The sequence below is a fragment of the Pongo pygmaeus genome, chromosome 17 (genome assembly GCF_028885625.2).
Source record: "Pongo pygmaeus isolate AG05252 chromosome 17, NHGRI_mPonPyg2-v2.0_pri, whole genome shotgun sequence".
Taxonomy (NCBI): domain Eukaryota; kingdom Metazoa; phylum Chordata; class Mammalia; order Primates; family Hominidae; genus Pongo; species Pongo pygmaeus.
In genome coordinates this window covers 37,912,730-37,926,396 of record NC_072390.2, presented here as the reverse complement: position 1 = coordinate 37,926,396, position 13,667 = coordinate 37,912,730, and the positions used below count along the sequence as shown (strand labels likewise).

Below are 13,667 nucleotides of genomic sequence, written 5' to 3'. Positions count from 1 at the left end.
TTATTTTTCCTCTTAATGATGAGGAAATAGAAGCCAACAGAGGTGAAGTGGTTTGCCCCAAGTCACTCAGCCTGTAAGTGGCAGAGTCAGGATTTGCACCCAGGAATTTGGACTCCTGGTGCTGTGGTCTCACCCACTGCCCTGTACTCCCTATTAGCCTGTCATTTAAGCTTTTCCATTTTAAAAAATCCTGCTTTTTGTGTGTGCTTAAGATTTTATTTCTGGTCGTAAGTTTATTTACTAAGCAGTCTCTGTCTTATGATTCATTTGTTGTTCCAGATAGCAATATTTGTGGGTGTTCTGTCATTCAGCATCGCAGTCCTGAACAAAGTAGATATTGGATTGGATCAGTCTCTTTCAATGCCAGATGTAAGACGACTTCCTTTTCTTCTTTTAACTTCTTTAGCTGATGATGAATACATTTTTCAAAACATGCACGTGGGTGTTTCAAGCAAGTGCCTGCTTCTAACTGCAAATGGTGACAGGGTTTCCAGGGTTAGGAGAACTGCCCCAGTGCACTGCCGGTGTGGGCTGTCTGGCATTCTGACTGAGCCCCTCTGGGCACAGCTGCAGAACATGAACAATCAGTCTTATAAGGTTACCTTATGAGATGCTCTCCTGATTGTGGGGCTAGCAGGAGGAGCACCCTGCGGCCCTGGGCGGAAGACTGGCGGTGTTAGGAATCATGAGTCCAGCTGGAGGCATCTCAGCCAGGAACCTCCTGGCACACCCTCTTATTCTCCATGATCCTCGCCTTGCTTAGTTACTATCAGAGTGTTCACACTCCCTCCTATTCTTTTATCTTTCTTTCAGGACTCCTACGTGGTGGATTATTTCAAATCCATCAGTCAGTACCTGCATGCGGGTCCGCCTGTGTACTTTGTCCTGGAGGAAGGGCACGACTACACTTCTCCCAAGGGGCAGAACATGGTGTGCGGCGGCATGGGCTGCAACAACGATTCCCTGGTGCAGCAGATATTTAACGCGGCGCAGATGGACAACTAGTCAGTACTGCCTTGTCTTGTACTTCAGAAGCAGTGGAGGGGGCTCTCAGCCAGGCAGTCAGCTCAGGCCTGAAATGTCTTACTGAAAATAGACTTTCTTGGAAAAGTTGTTTTTATGCAAAATGTATGTTAAATCTGGCTTTACCTTAACAAAACCTTTGAAAGGACTGATTTACCACCTAATACTTTGAAGGCTTTTTTCGTTAAGTGCTCATGTAGTTTTTCTTTTGACTGTTAGCAGTATAAAATGTAGAAAAGGAAGTTAGGTTTTAAGAAAAAGTACTGAAACTAAAGACTTCCTCCCTGTGGAGCAGGTCAGTAACCCTGTCTCTCCTCTCTAGTACCCGAATAGGCTTCGCCCCCTCGTCCTGGATCGATGATTATTTCGACTGGGTGAAGCCACAGTCATCTTGCTGTCGAGTGGACAATATCACTGACCAGTTCTGCAATGCTTCAGGTACTTTCTCTTTTACCAAATCTTTCCCGTTTTGCTGAAAAATTTTCAAATTATCATTTAAAAATCATTTGCATCGTGCCTCAGTTTATACCTATTTGTATATGAAAGCTGGGTCTCCCTGTGTCATCATTCCTTTCCTCAGTCATTCATTCTGAAATTGTCATGTTGTTCCTGGCTCAGACAGCCACCCTCGGGGCTGCAGGCTGAACAAGGTCCACATCTTCGGAGTGTGGTTTCCAGATAAGGTTTCTCATCCTGTCCTAACTCCAGCGATTGCCTCTCAGGATTGGTATCTGGCCTTAGCTTCTCAGAGGAGGGCTTTTCTTTATCACTTTACCCTATGGTTTTGTAGGAGCGTCGAGGTTGCCCTGGAATTTTCTTAATAAAAATATGGAAGCCCTGGGCTCTGACCAGTCAAGGCCATACTTGAAGGAGGAGATCTACTTCAGGGCAGAAAATGATGCATAGTATGCCTTAGATGAAAATGGTATTTCAGATTTATTAAACTATGAAATTGACATGTGGCTGAAGCTTTTAGATAAGGGGAAAGATAGCCCTCACTAGTAAGGAAAGTAATCGATAGAGAAGAAAGTAATGCCCCTCACTGTCAGTATTTTTAAATGTTTTACAAAAAATCTGGAGACCTATTCTTCTAACAGTCCTCCCTGCATGTCTCCGCCAGTGGTTGACCCTGCCTGCGTCCGCTGCAGGCCTCTGACTCCGGAAGGCAAACAGAGGCCTCAGGGTGGAGACTTCATGAGATTCCTGCCCATGTTCCTTTCGGATAACCCTAACCCCAAGTGTGGCAAAGGGTAAGTGCTGCTGCTATTGCAGATAAGCATCCACTGCAACTTTAATTTGCAGTAGAAAACTAGGAGAGGACCGGGCTAAGACAGTTGCATGGGAACGTCTCTTCTCTGCCCCACCCTGTCCTGGTCCTTTGGTGGAAGCAGGAAAACCGAAAACACCTTTTTAAGAAAATGCCTCATATTGTTCAGCTGATTCTGTCTTAGCACGGGCATTCACATCTCATGCGCTCTCTGTGTCCCCGCCCCCCTGGGCATGAGAATGAATGCAGATTCCTGTGCACATTCCGAGCGGGGCTGAGGGAGAAGACGGCCTGCTGGTAATCCAGGCCTGAAGGAACTCGGCCTGTTCAGTTGTACTGATGGCAGCTGGGGCGTGATCTCAGCTTTAGTAACATTATCCCACATTAAGGTTGCGATTCTTTTAGCCCTGTCATGCTCCTTGCCAGGCCATCCATGTATGGGGTTATGGGCTATCTCACTCCCCCATCCAGCCAGGCAGCCAGTTACCCACGGAAGCCAGATATATGGCCCAAAAATAGTGATGATGACCGGAAGTCTCTGGCGTTGATTTGGAAGCTTTCGGAGGCGGAAGATGAGTATCCCCATGTATGTTAGGTAAACCCAGAACTTAGGTTTTTCATAAGAACATACATCTGACCAGAGTCCTATCAGTGAATCATTTATATCATGCATGTGCTTTGAGACCTATTCTAGGTATCATGGGATGACTCCCCCTAAAAGTTAAGGAGAAATGAATCTTTTTTATTTTTCTTTTTTCTTTTCTTTTTTTTTTTTGAGACAGAGTCTCACTGTGTTGCCCAGGCTGGAGTGCAGTGGTGCGATCTCAGCTCACTGCAAGCTCCGCCTCCTGGGTTCATGCCATTCTCCTGCCTCAGCCTCCTGAGTAGCTGGGACTACAGGCACCCGCCAACACGCCTGGCTAATTTTTTGTATTTTTAGTAGAAACAGTGTTTCACCGTGTTAGCCAAGATGGTCTCGATCTCCTGACCTCGTGATCCGCCCGTCTCGGCCTCCCAAAGTGCTGGGATTACAGGCGTGAGCCACTGCACCCGGCCAGAAATGAATCTTGCAGCTTGATTTACTCACTGACTGGATGCTTTGGCCTACGTAAAATAAGTTGAAGTAGATTCAGTTTTTCTGAAGGCAGTAGCCACCATTCCTGGGGAGCCTCCAGGGTGCCAGTGTCATGCCAGGCACTCCCTGACATTATTCCATGTATCATCACGCAGCCTATGAGTAGGTGGTGGTATACCCATTTACAGAAGAGGAGACTGGGGCTCAGAGGAGGTCATTTTGCTCGGGGTTACATGACCAGTAAGTGGCAGGGCTGAGGTTGTTCCCAAGGCCCTTGCCCTTTCCTGCCTCCTGTTACACAACAGGACTGAGTAAACCCTGTACATTTGATTATACATGAAACCAGGTGGAGAAACAGCAGCTATGTACCAAAGAACCCAGAGCAATCGAGAAAAGTCCATCTGGCCAGGTGAAGTGGCTCACACCTGTAATCCCAGCACTTTGGGAGGCTGAGGTGGGCGGATCACCTAAGGTCACCTCAGGAGTTCAAGACTAGCCTGGCCAACTTGGCGAAACCCTGTCTCTACTAAAAAAAATACAAAAGTTAGTTGAGTGTGGTGGCAGGTGCCTGTAATCCCAGCTATTCGGGAGGCTGAGGCAGGGAGAATTGCTTGAACCCGGGAGGCGGAGGTTGCAGTGAGCCGAAATCACGCCACTGCACTCCAGCCTGGGCTACAGAGCAAGACTCTGTCTCAAAATAAAAAAAAAAGCGAGTCTGGGAGAGAACAAGCTAAACCTTTGGTGTTTCCTTATCTGGGGGCCTTCTTCATCCCTGAAATGTACAGCTGGGTCTGACCTCTGAGCCCAGGGTCAGGTGATTTTGCTTAGCCTCAAGTGCTCAGATTCTGCTGATATTTTGCAAGACCTGGACTCTCTGACACCCAGGATTCTTTCCTCAGGGGACATGCTGCCTATAGTTCTGCAGTTAACATCCTTGGCAATGGCACCAGGGTCGGAGCCACATACTTCATGACCTACCACACCGTGCTGCAGACCTCTGCTGACTTTATTGACGCTCTGAAGAAAGCCCGACTTGTAGCCAGTAATGTCACCGAAACCATGGGCATTAATGGCAGTGCCTACCGAGTATTTCCTTACAGGTAAAGCCTGCCCTTTTTCAATGGGGTTTACCCAGCAAAGGGCCTACACTGGGTGGGAGTGGGAAGGGTTCCCTTGGCAAGATGCTGATTTTCAGGTTGGGTTCTGGCCCCTGCTCCATTCTGAGCACAGGGCAGTATATCAAAGGAAATGGGTGCTGGGTAAAGGAGTTCAGAATCTAAAGCCTCTATGAAGGCCTGAGGGCTAGAGACACAGAACTTGATCTCTGCGCTACTGCACAGCTGCAAGAGACACACACTGGAAAATGGCTCAAGGCAGGGGGCGCTTGGAGAGCAGGTGGCTCAGAGCAGGGCCCGGCCCACATTCTTGGCCAACAACGGACCAGAATCCGTAACTGCTGGTTATTTGGGATGCTGCCTGTATGTAGACTTTTTATATTGTTAGGGTTTTTTTTCCCAGCAAGAAAAGTATTACGCATGAAATACTGAATTTGGAAACTGTAGAAAGGTAGGAGAAACAAGTGATTTATTTTTCCTGCCTCCCCGTGATCTCGCTTAAAGCAAGAAGGCCTGGATTTGTTTGGAAGAAGCTAAGAGCTGGTTAGCTCTGCCAAAAGATAAATGAAAGCATTTTTTCCTCAGGCCTTGCACGGACCCCGCTGAGCCTGAGGTAGTATCTCAGGATAGATCAGGATTCTTTGTTTTTTTGTTTTTTTTTCAGAATGCTGTGGAATGCTCTCTGTAAATGTCTATAAAATAGCATAGATTGGGCTTATAAACAAAAACTTTTATCAAAAATACACATTTTGCATCACTGCTGGGCCCTTCTCTGGGTGGTCAGTGGCCATGAGTTGCTTTAGGTGAGTTGCTTTAGGTCGAGTGAGTTGCTTTAGGTGAGTTGCAGACAGCCAGCAAGGTTTTCTGCAAAGCCAGCAAGGTTTTCTGCAAGGGATGTTTCCCAAAGGAGTCTGACCACTTGGCAGTGGTGACAGGATGAACACACAGTGTTCGGGAGTGACAGTGAGCTTTAACGAGGCCTCCCCTCTCCTCTCCAGTGTGTTTTATGTCTTCTACGAACAGTACCTGACCATCATTGACGACACTATCTTCAACCTCGGTGTGTCCCTGGGCGCGATATTTCTGGTGACCATGGTCCTCCTGGGCTGTGAGCTCTGGTCTGCAGTCATCATGTGTGCCACCATCGCCATGGTCTTGGTCAACATGTTTGGAGTTATGTGGCTCTGGGGCATCAGTCTGAACGCTGTATCCTTGGTCAACCTGGTGATGGTGAGTCCTCATCCAGTCTGTTTGTCCCTAGCTCCTGTTTCACTTAGGGGAATTGGCTGTCTTAGATTCCATGTAAACCCTAAAGATGGAGTAAGATACCAAGTCTGGCACTTGCTCTTGGCACACATAGAGAGGCAGGATGAGTGCTGGAGGAGTGCTGGATGGTGGTGGGACAGGGCATAGAGGGAACGAGCATTGAGTTGGACGTCTGGGAGCATAGGCACATTACAGGGAATTTCTGTTCAATTTTTTCTCTTGTCCCATTCCTTGCGGCTATACTAGTATACCTGATGGTGCCCCTGACCATGGAAATGTGATTTCCTGGCCTAGTTCTGGGCTAGTCTGCCTGTAATTTGTTATTCTTTAGAGATTGCACAAGCCTGTAGCCTAATGACAGCAGGATGTTCACTTTTTACTTATAAAATTGCACCCCACCCCAGGAGCTCTCTGACCAGTACCTTTTGCCTCCTATGTGGTTGTCAGGTACTTTTAATCATTAAAGATGAGAGCACTCGAGAAGGTATTCATGGAAGATAGAACAGTGTATCCGTACTCTCAGATATGAGCCCTGCTTCAGACAGGGGAGCACTGAGGTCCAAGAAAAGAAGTTGTGACAATGCGCCAGCTCGGTGCGGGTGGGGTGACCTTAAGGGGTTCCAGCAATTTCTCCTGGTCAACACAAACGTGCCACAGAAAACCAGGCTTTTGGCTATGTATAGAGAGGGCCCCCAAAAGTTCCTGGTACAGTACAGATTGGTGTGATGGAGGCCTTGTAAGTCCAACGGGATGCTTGGCCTCCTCTAGCACCCAGAGTGCCCTGGTAATTAGCACCCATCCTCGGAACGGGGTGGCTGCCTAGGGTCTTCAACAGGAAGAGAGCCATCCTAAAGGAAGTGCTTTATTTCAGAGCTGTGGCATCTCCGTGGAGTTCTGCAGCCACATAACCAGAGCATTCACGGTGAGCACAAAAGGCAGCCGCGTGGAGCGCGCGGAAGAGGCACTCGCCCACATGGGCAGCTCCGTGAGTACCCTGAGCAGGGCCACGCTGGCAGAGTCGCACCACGAAGTGTCCTGCTCAGTGACTGAAGAGTCTGGATCCTGTACTTACAAAGCAGCTCCTAAGGATTGCAAGCTTTCAGGCAATTCATGAATTAGCTGCCACATCGTGGACAGAACAGACGTTCTGTGGAACTGTACCTGTTGGTATGGCTCCTTTTTAGGTGGCAGTGTGCTGAAGCAGGAAAATAACAGAAAAATTAAACGTGAGACAGCCGGCAGTCTTTCCCATTTAAAATGCAGGGGAGCCCGGGCCAGAACCCAGCGTGTGATGTGCGGTTGGTGCCTGGAGAGTCGTCTTGGTTCAGCTGTACACCCTGGCTTAGCCTATCTCTTTACCACTGTAGAAAATACCTGGTAAAGAGTAAAAACTAAAACTTTGTTTCGTAACACTTTTAAATATTTAAGTTTTCACCTGAGAATATAAAGAAAGATAATCAATTTAGAGACATGATGCAGCGTCTATGCAGAATACACAGCTTTTACCTTGGTCATACCTCTCCCTCAGGATCATAAGGCAGCAAATAAAATAGTGTTAGGTAGTAGATGATGCTACCTGGGTTCAGTTCCCATTGCTTTGAACCTTGAATATTAAGAAATCCCCATTAAAAGCTGGGCACGGTGGCTCATGCCTGTAACCCCAGCACTTTGGGAGGCCAAGGCTGGCGGACCACTTGCGGCCAGGGGTTCGAGACCATGGCCAACATGGTGAAACCCCATTCTCTACTAAAAACACAAAAATTAGCCGGGCATGGTGGCGTGCACCTGTAATCCCAGCTACTCAGGAGGCTGGGGCAGGAGAATCACTTGAACCTGGGAGAAATCCTTGTAAGGAAGTATTCTTGTTCAATTACAGGTTGGTAAAAGTGGTTTCTGACACAGTATCTCTTCTTTTAGGTGTTCAGTGGAATCACACTTACAAAATTTGGAGGGATTGTGGTGTTGGCTTTTGCCAAATCTCAAATTTTCCAGATATTCTACTTCAGGATGTATTTGGCCATGGTCTTATTGGGAGCCACTCATGGATTAATATTTCTCCCCGTCTTACTCAGTTACATAGGTAAGAGTTCTCATCTTAAAAGGGTGGCACAAGAGGAAGCACATTACTAAAAGGGAATTCTATCCTGAGGCATTCTTTTCAAGTATTTGAACTCATACTAGTGGTTATTTGATAATGATAAATGATACTGAGTAAAAAAATTTCTTCGAAAAGAAAAAACCCATGCAGGGGCTTCAGGATGGTGCAGACTACTTTATTAGGAAGTTGTTGATGTTTTTTTCTGGAGGCCTGATCTGTCTGCTTCACAGAGGCCTGGAGCCAGTCCTTGAATGGATCTGAGTGTCAGCAGGCAGGGCAGCTCCTCCCTGCCACTGAGATAAGGAGTCCATCTGGCAGCCGGCTCTCACACCAGCAATGCTGCAGAACAGCTTTTTATGTCCCTCATGGATTTCCCGTTTCTTAGCAAAGTGCTGCCTCTGTTCATCTCGAGACTGTCCTTGACCCTATTACTTCTATGGCCACTTCACCTTGCACAGAAATGACCCACGGCTGAAAGAGCAGTACTGATTTACTGCATTCATAGCTTCGTCACTACATTGAAGCACTGAAGTAGAAGATTAAGAAAATGAGGGGCTTTTTATCATCTCCGGGGGATAGAAAGTAGTTCTATTACAATCTAATATACTAGCTCCTTTTAAGAAAAAAAAAAAAAAAGAGATGAGCACTTTGGAAGGCTGAGACAGGAGAATCGTTTGAGACCAGCCTAGGCAACATAGTGAGGCCTCCATCTCTACAAAAATAAAATTAGCCAGGTGAAGTGGTGTGCGTCTGCAGTCCCACCTACTTGTTAGGCTGAGGCAGGAAGCTTGCTTGAGCCCGGAAGGGTGAGCTCAGGATGCAGTGAGTCATGTTCATACCACTGCACTCCAACCTGAGGAAGAAAGCAAAGAGCCCATCTCCAAAAGAGAGGGAGATGTGGTCTCAAGCAATTCTCCTGCCTCAGTCTTCCAAAGTGGGATGACAGGCGTGAGCCACTGTGCCCAGCCAACTAGCTCCCTTTCTCCTGCAGAAATAAGAAAAAGTCTTTCTTTTTCTCTCTCATAGGGCCGTCAGTAAATAAAGCCAAAAGTTGTGCCACTGAAGAGCGATACAAAGGAACAGAGCGCGAACGGCTTCTAAATTTCTAGCCCTCTTGCAGGGCATCCTGACTGAACTGTGTCTAAGGGTCGGTCGGTTTACCACTGGACGGGCGTTACATCGGCAAGGCCAAGTTGAACACCGGATGGTGCCAACCATCAGCTGTTTGGCAGCAGCTTTGAACGTAGCGCCTGTGAACTCAGGAATGCACAGTTGACTTGGGAAGCAGTATTACTAAATCTGGAGGCAACCACAGGACACTAAACTTCTCCCAGCTTCTTCAGGAAAGAAACCTCATTCTTTAGCAAGCAGGAGGTGACACTAGATGGCTGTGAATGTGATCTGCTCACTGACACTCTGTAAAGGCCAATCAATCAATGCACTGTCTCTCCTTTTAGGAGTAAGCCATCCCACAAGTTCTATACCATATTTTTAGTGACATTTGAGGTTGTAGATACACTTTATAACATTTTATAGTTTAAAGAGCTTTATTAATGCAATAAATTAACTTTGTACACATTTTTATATAAAAAAAAACAGCAAGTGATTTCAGAATGTTGTAGGCCTCATTAGAGCTTGGTCTCCAAAAATCTGTTTGAAAAAAGCAACATGTTCTTCACAGTGTTCCCCTAGAAAGGAAGAGATTTAATTGCCAGTTAGATGTGGCATGAAATGAGGGACAAAGAAAGCATCTCGTAGGTGTGTCTACTGGGTTTTAACTTATTTTTCTTTAATAAAATACATTGTTTTCCTAAGTTTTGGGGTTGCCCTATCTGCTTTGAGAGACAAGTAGAAAAGCTAAATGGAAGAGATTCTATCTAACCTGTCCTTATGGTAACTAAATGCCGTCTTACATTGAGCTAGAAATAGTTAGACCTACAAGTTTCATTAGACAGTCCTGATCCTTCCCTATCCTAAAGATGATGTCTTAGGTTGTATAACTAACTATTTGGAGGTGAGAATGATCAACCAGGGCCAGGTGTGGTGGCTCACACCTGTAATCCCAGCACTTTGGGAGGCTGAGGCAGGCGGATCATGAGGTCAGGAGTTTGAGACCACCCTGGACAATATAGTAAAACCCCATCTCTACTAAAAATACAAAAATCAGCCGGGTGTGGTGGCACGCACCTGTATTCCCAGCTACTCAGGAGGCTGAGGCAGAAGACTCGCTTGAACCCGGCTGAGGTTGCAGTGAACCGAGACCACTGCACTCCAGCCTAGGCAACGAAGCGAGACTCCATCTCAATGAAAAAAATAAAAAAAAAGAGAATGATCAATGTATACTTCATAAAACTGAAACCTTAATAAGCCCCAGGCCCTTTAAAACCCTTAGCCACCATTTGCCATCTTATTCCTGGCTTCAAGAGATATTCCAAGATCTGCTATAAGAGATGGGCTGTGCCTGATCTGGGTCCTAAATGTGTCTTGACTCAAAACACACCTCCTCAGTGAGTTCCAGAGCATAATTCAGATTCTGTCAGTATACTGAATTCACTCTACTACAAATAATGGGCCAAGGGCTCGGTGGGCTGTTATCAAATTGTGTTGTTTACAAAAATGCTAACCCAGGGTCCTCACCCACCAGCTGCCAGTGCCCTCTGCTACTCTTTGAGGCTATGGTTACCCCAAGTCTTTTCATTGCATTCTCACCTGGTGTGAAATTGGGGCTCCCTCGCAAACGCTGGTTTCGCTGTTCAAAAAACCGGAATATTGTATAGAAAAGCATGTTGTCTTCAGTCTGCTTTGCAGCATCTAAAAATTTTCGTGCAGAAATGTTGTCATGGCCACCAATGCCCCGGATAAACCTTAAGGCAGCTAATACCTGGTGTTTGGAAAGGAGAACTTCTACTATTTCATCATTTGCTGTTGAAAGGCGCTAGGAATAAGGGAGAGAAGTCCAGGTCAGTGCAAACAACAGGAACAGAGTTAGTTTCCATAGTCTAAAACCTCACACATCAGAGTTACCTTCAGCATGTCCAGAGATAGCTGATGAGCAGGAGGATAGAAACTCTCTAGGGATAACAGCAGACAAGCCTGAAAGACATTTTTAGACCCGCTTCAGTTGGAAGGATACCGGTTAAAATTCTCCATTTTTAACCACAATGGAAGTGAAAATCTGGCAATGCATACCAAAGGTTTGGAGTCGCTGAGGACGTGGTACTGCAAGAACTGATGCAGCATATAAAAGCGGTTGTGCTGGACAAGTGTTTTGATAACAAGTTCATGTAGGTAATGCTGAGGACAAAAGTAAAAAGTGAAAGAACACTTGCAAATCATTCAGCTGCAACAGACTACAGGCTCTCCGAGGACTGGCTATTCTAACCAACACGGTAAAAGTCTGTCATTACAAGAAGTGGTTTCGTCATGCAGGTAAAGACCCCAACTTGACATTACACTTCCCATTCCAACTAATAATGTCAGGAGAGTCACTCAGCATTTTGAGTCAGGGAGGCAGACCTGTCTTAGCATATGAGTCATCTTCTAAGACAGTGACTGTGTCTTTTTTTTTTTTTTTTTTTTAATTCCTGCTGCTTTAACTTGGGACCAGCTGATTTGTACCTGTACTGCAATCTGAAACTGGTTAAGAGAACGAATGTATTCCATCAGCACGGCTATCACAAATTTATGAGGCATCTCCTAGGAAGAAAAAAATGTGGTCTTATAAATACCAACGAGGTGCAAAAGGGGCTGCGTATAACGCTCTATCCAACCCCCACCTTGTTTCCATCTTAAAATGGCCCAGTGTTCATCTTTCACTGGTTTTGCACAAATCGCTCCAGAACCACCCGTCAACGATTATGCTTTAGGCCTGAGCATTAGAAGCCAAACTAGCAGCTCTAGGTCCTCACCCAAGGAAACTCCAGTGATTCTAATCACATGAAGTCCCCTCATTTTCCGCAACTTGCTTGTTTTGAGCTTTCTCAGCCCAGAAGAGGCGGAAAGCTGCAGCCCACCTTCTTTTCCACGAAGGCTGACAGAACATGGGTGTACACATCTGACTGGTCCAGCACCGCCTGGGTCCGCACTGGCCTCTTGAGGAGCGGGCTGCTTCGGCTCTGCCCTGCTTCCACCGCCTGAAAGAAGAAACCACAAACTATGATCTTCGGCATCTTAGAGGAAAGGTGCTGTTTACAGTTCATCCACAAGGACTGAATTCTTTGATGTGGACCCAGGATATGAGCGGAAAACACTTTCTCTACTTAGATACAACTTTTTCATGTGCTGGCTGGGGGAGAGTCTAGGAAGTCAGAATTGGTCATCTTGAAAACACTCCAGTGTTCACGGTAGATGAAACTGAAGAAGCATGTGTCAGAGTTTTCTCTTAAGATATATCATACTTAGCCTCTTGCAGTTTTTTAACTTCCTGTCTAAGCTTCTTAATCCCGGACCATGGGCATTTGTTGTCTGGCAAAAATGAAATGGCCTGCTGCATCCCTGCTTTATGAAGCCCTGATCCTACAATAAATGAGTAGCTCCTGCATGGAGTCTCCGGGGATTTTTAAGTGGCAAGCCAGAGCACCACAAGTCCTTCTGAATAGGAAAGCTCTGTGAGACCTTGACGACCTCACCTAACGTCTAACGTCTGAAAGCAGTCCCAGCAGGGCGCGGTGGCTCACACCTGTAATCCCCACAATTTGGGAGGCCAAGGCAGGTGGATCACCTGAGGTCAGGAGTTCCAGACCAGCCTAATATGGAGAAACCTGGTCTCTACTTAAAAAAAAAAAAAAAATCAAAATTAGCTGGGTGTGGTGGTGCATTGCCTGTAATCCCAGCTACTCAGGAGGCTGATGCAGGAGAATCCCTTGAACCCAGGAGGCGGAGGTTGCGGTGAGCCAAGATCTCGCCATTGCACTCCAGCCTGGGCAACAAGAGCAAAACTCCGTCTCAAAAAAAAAAAAAAAAAGCAGTTCAGATCCATGCAGATTATGCAACAGCTGTGGGGTGTAGCCTGAGAACCTGCATTTCCAAGAAACTCCAGATGCTGCTCATGTGGCTGGTCAGTGGCCCACACTGCTGAGTCATGATGGTTTATGGAGCCCAGTAGATAGTGTGGGACAGCACAGAAACTGCCATTTGGGATCAGACCTACTGATTCCCACAGCCCAGAACACCCACAGCAATACAGTCCAAAAGGACTCAGCCATCCCTCATGTCTGGCAGGGTAGGAATGGACACTGTCCAGGCAACCGGCCCTCTTCAGTGCCTGTCTCAGACCTCTTACCCTTCCATGAACAGCTAAAGGGGAGTGGAGTTCTGGGGCTTTTGTTGGTTTAAAACCATTTTCAGCCTAGGACTAATCAGATCCTGGAATTGAAATAATTCATTCTCCTTGTCCTAAACCTTTCTTCTGGTTTCAGAAGATATGATGTACAAGTAATACAGCGGGAATTGGTGGCGATAAGCCATGGTTATTACCTTCACTACAAACACGCCTGCTAAGTGCTAACACTGAATCATCACTATCTCAACAGGATGCTATCTCAACAGGATTCTTTCCCAAAAGGGAAGAAAGGTGTGGCAAATATAAATATTTCTAATTTAATTTACTAAGTCCTCACTCTGGCATAACAGAAAAATATACAAAATATTGCAAAGCAGAGACTGATTTTTCTCATCTTTAACAGTAGACCAAGGATCTACAGGCAAGATCAAACACAGATGGGAAAAACAAAAACAGTGAAGGTATGAAGTGAGATGCAGCCGCCAGCTCGTGGGATGCAGGGACCCTGAATTTACTACTCCTCCACTATCCCCCACTACTGC

At 46.3% G+C, this 13,667-nt stretch overlaps 2 protein-coding genes across 7 annotated transcripts in view; one reads left to right on the top strand and one right to left on the bottom strand.

Moving 5' to 3' along the window:
• The window catches only part of NPC1 (NPC intracellular cholesterol transporter 1), a 54,386-nt gene extending 44,728 nt beyond the window's left edge, over positions 1 to 9,658 (top strand). For both annotated transcript variants that reach the window (XM_054461035.2, XM_063653495.1), the window contains exons 17-25: positions 280 to 369; positions 814 to 1,004; positions 1,346 to 1,461; positions 2,144 to 2,273; positions 4,265 to 4,465; positions 5,479 to 5,710; positions 6,618 to 6,731; positions 7,664 to 7,826; positions 8,871 to 9,658. In XM_054461035.2, coding sequence (XP_054317010.2) covers positions 280 to 369; positions 814 to 1,004; positions 1,346 to 1,461; positions 2,144 to 2,273; positions 4,265 to 4,465; positions 5,479 to 5,710; positions 6,618 to 6,731; positions 7,664 to 7,826; positions 8,871 to 8,953 — 1,320 coding nt within the window. In that variant the 3' untranslated portion in view covers positions 8,954 to 9,658. The remainder of the gene's footprint in view (positions 1 to 279; positions 370 to 813; positions 1,005 to 1,345; positions 1,462 to 2,143; positions 2,274 to 4,264; positions 4,466 to 5,478; positions 5,711 to 6,617; positions 6,732 to 7,663; positions 7,827 to 8,870) is intronic.
• RMC1 (regulator of MON1-CCZ1) overlaps positions 9,373 to 13,667 on the bottom strand; it is a 28,896-nt gene continuing 24,601 nt past the window's right edge. For 4 of the 5 annotated variants that reach the window (XM_054461036.2, XM_054461038.2, XM_054461039.2 and 1 more), the window contains 6 exons: positions 11,858 to 11,977; positions 11,463 to 11,540; positions 11,034 to 11,138; positions 10,869 to 10,937; positions 10,554 to 10,779; positions 9,373 to 9,532 (listed from right to left, as the gene is read on the bottom strand). In XM_054461036.2, coding sequence (XP_054317011.2) covers positions 9,453 to 9,532; positions 10,554 to 10,779; positions 10,869 to 10,937; positions 11,034 to 11,138; positions 11,463 to 11,540; positions 11,858 to 11,977 — 678 coding nt within the window. In that variant the 3' untranslated portion in view covers positions 9,373 to 9,452. The remainder of the gene's footprint in view (positions 9,533 to 10,553; positions 10,780 to 10,868; positions 10,938 to 11,033; positions 11,139 to 11,462; positions 11,541 to 11,857; positions 11,978 to 13,667) is intronic. The other variant, XM_054461043.2, reaches the window with a different exon arrangement.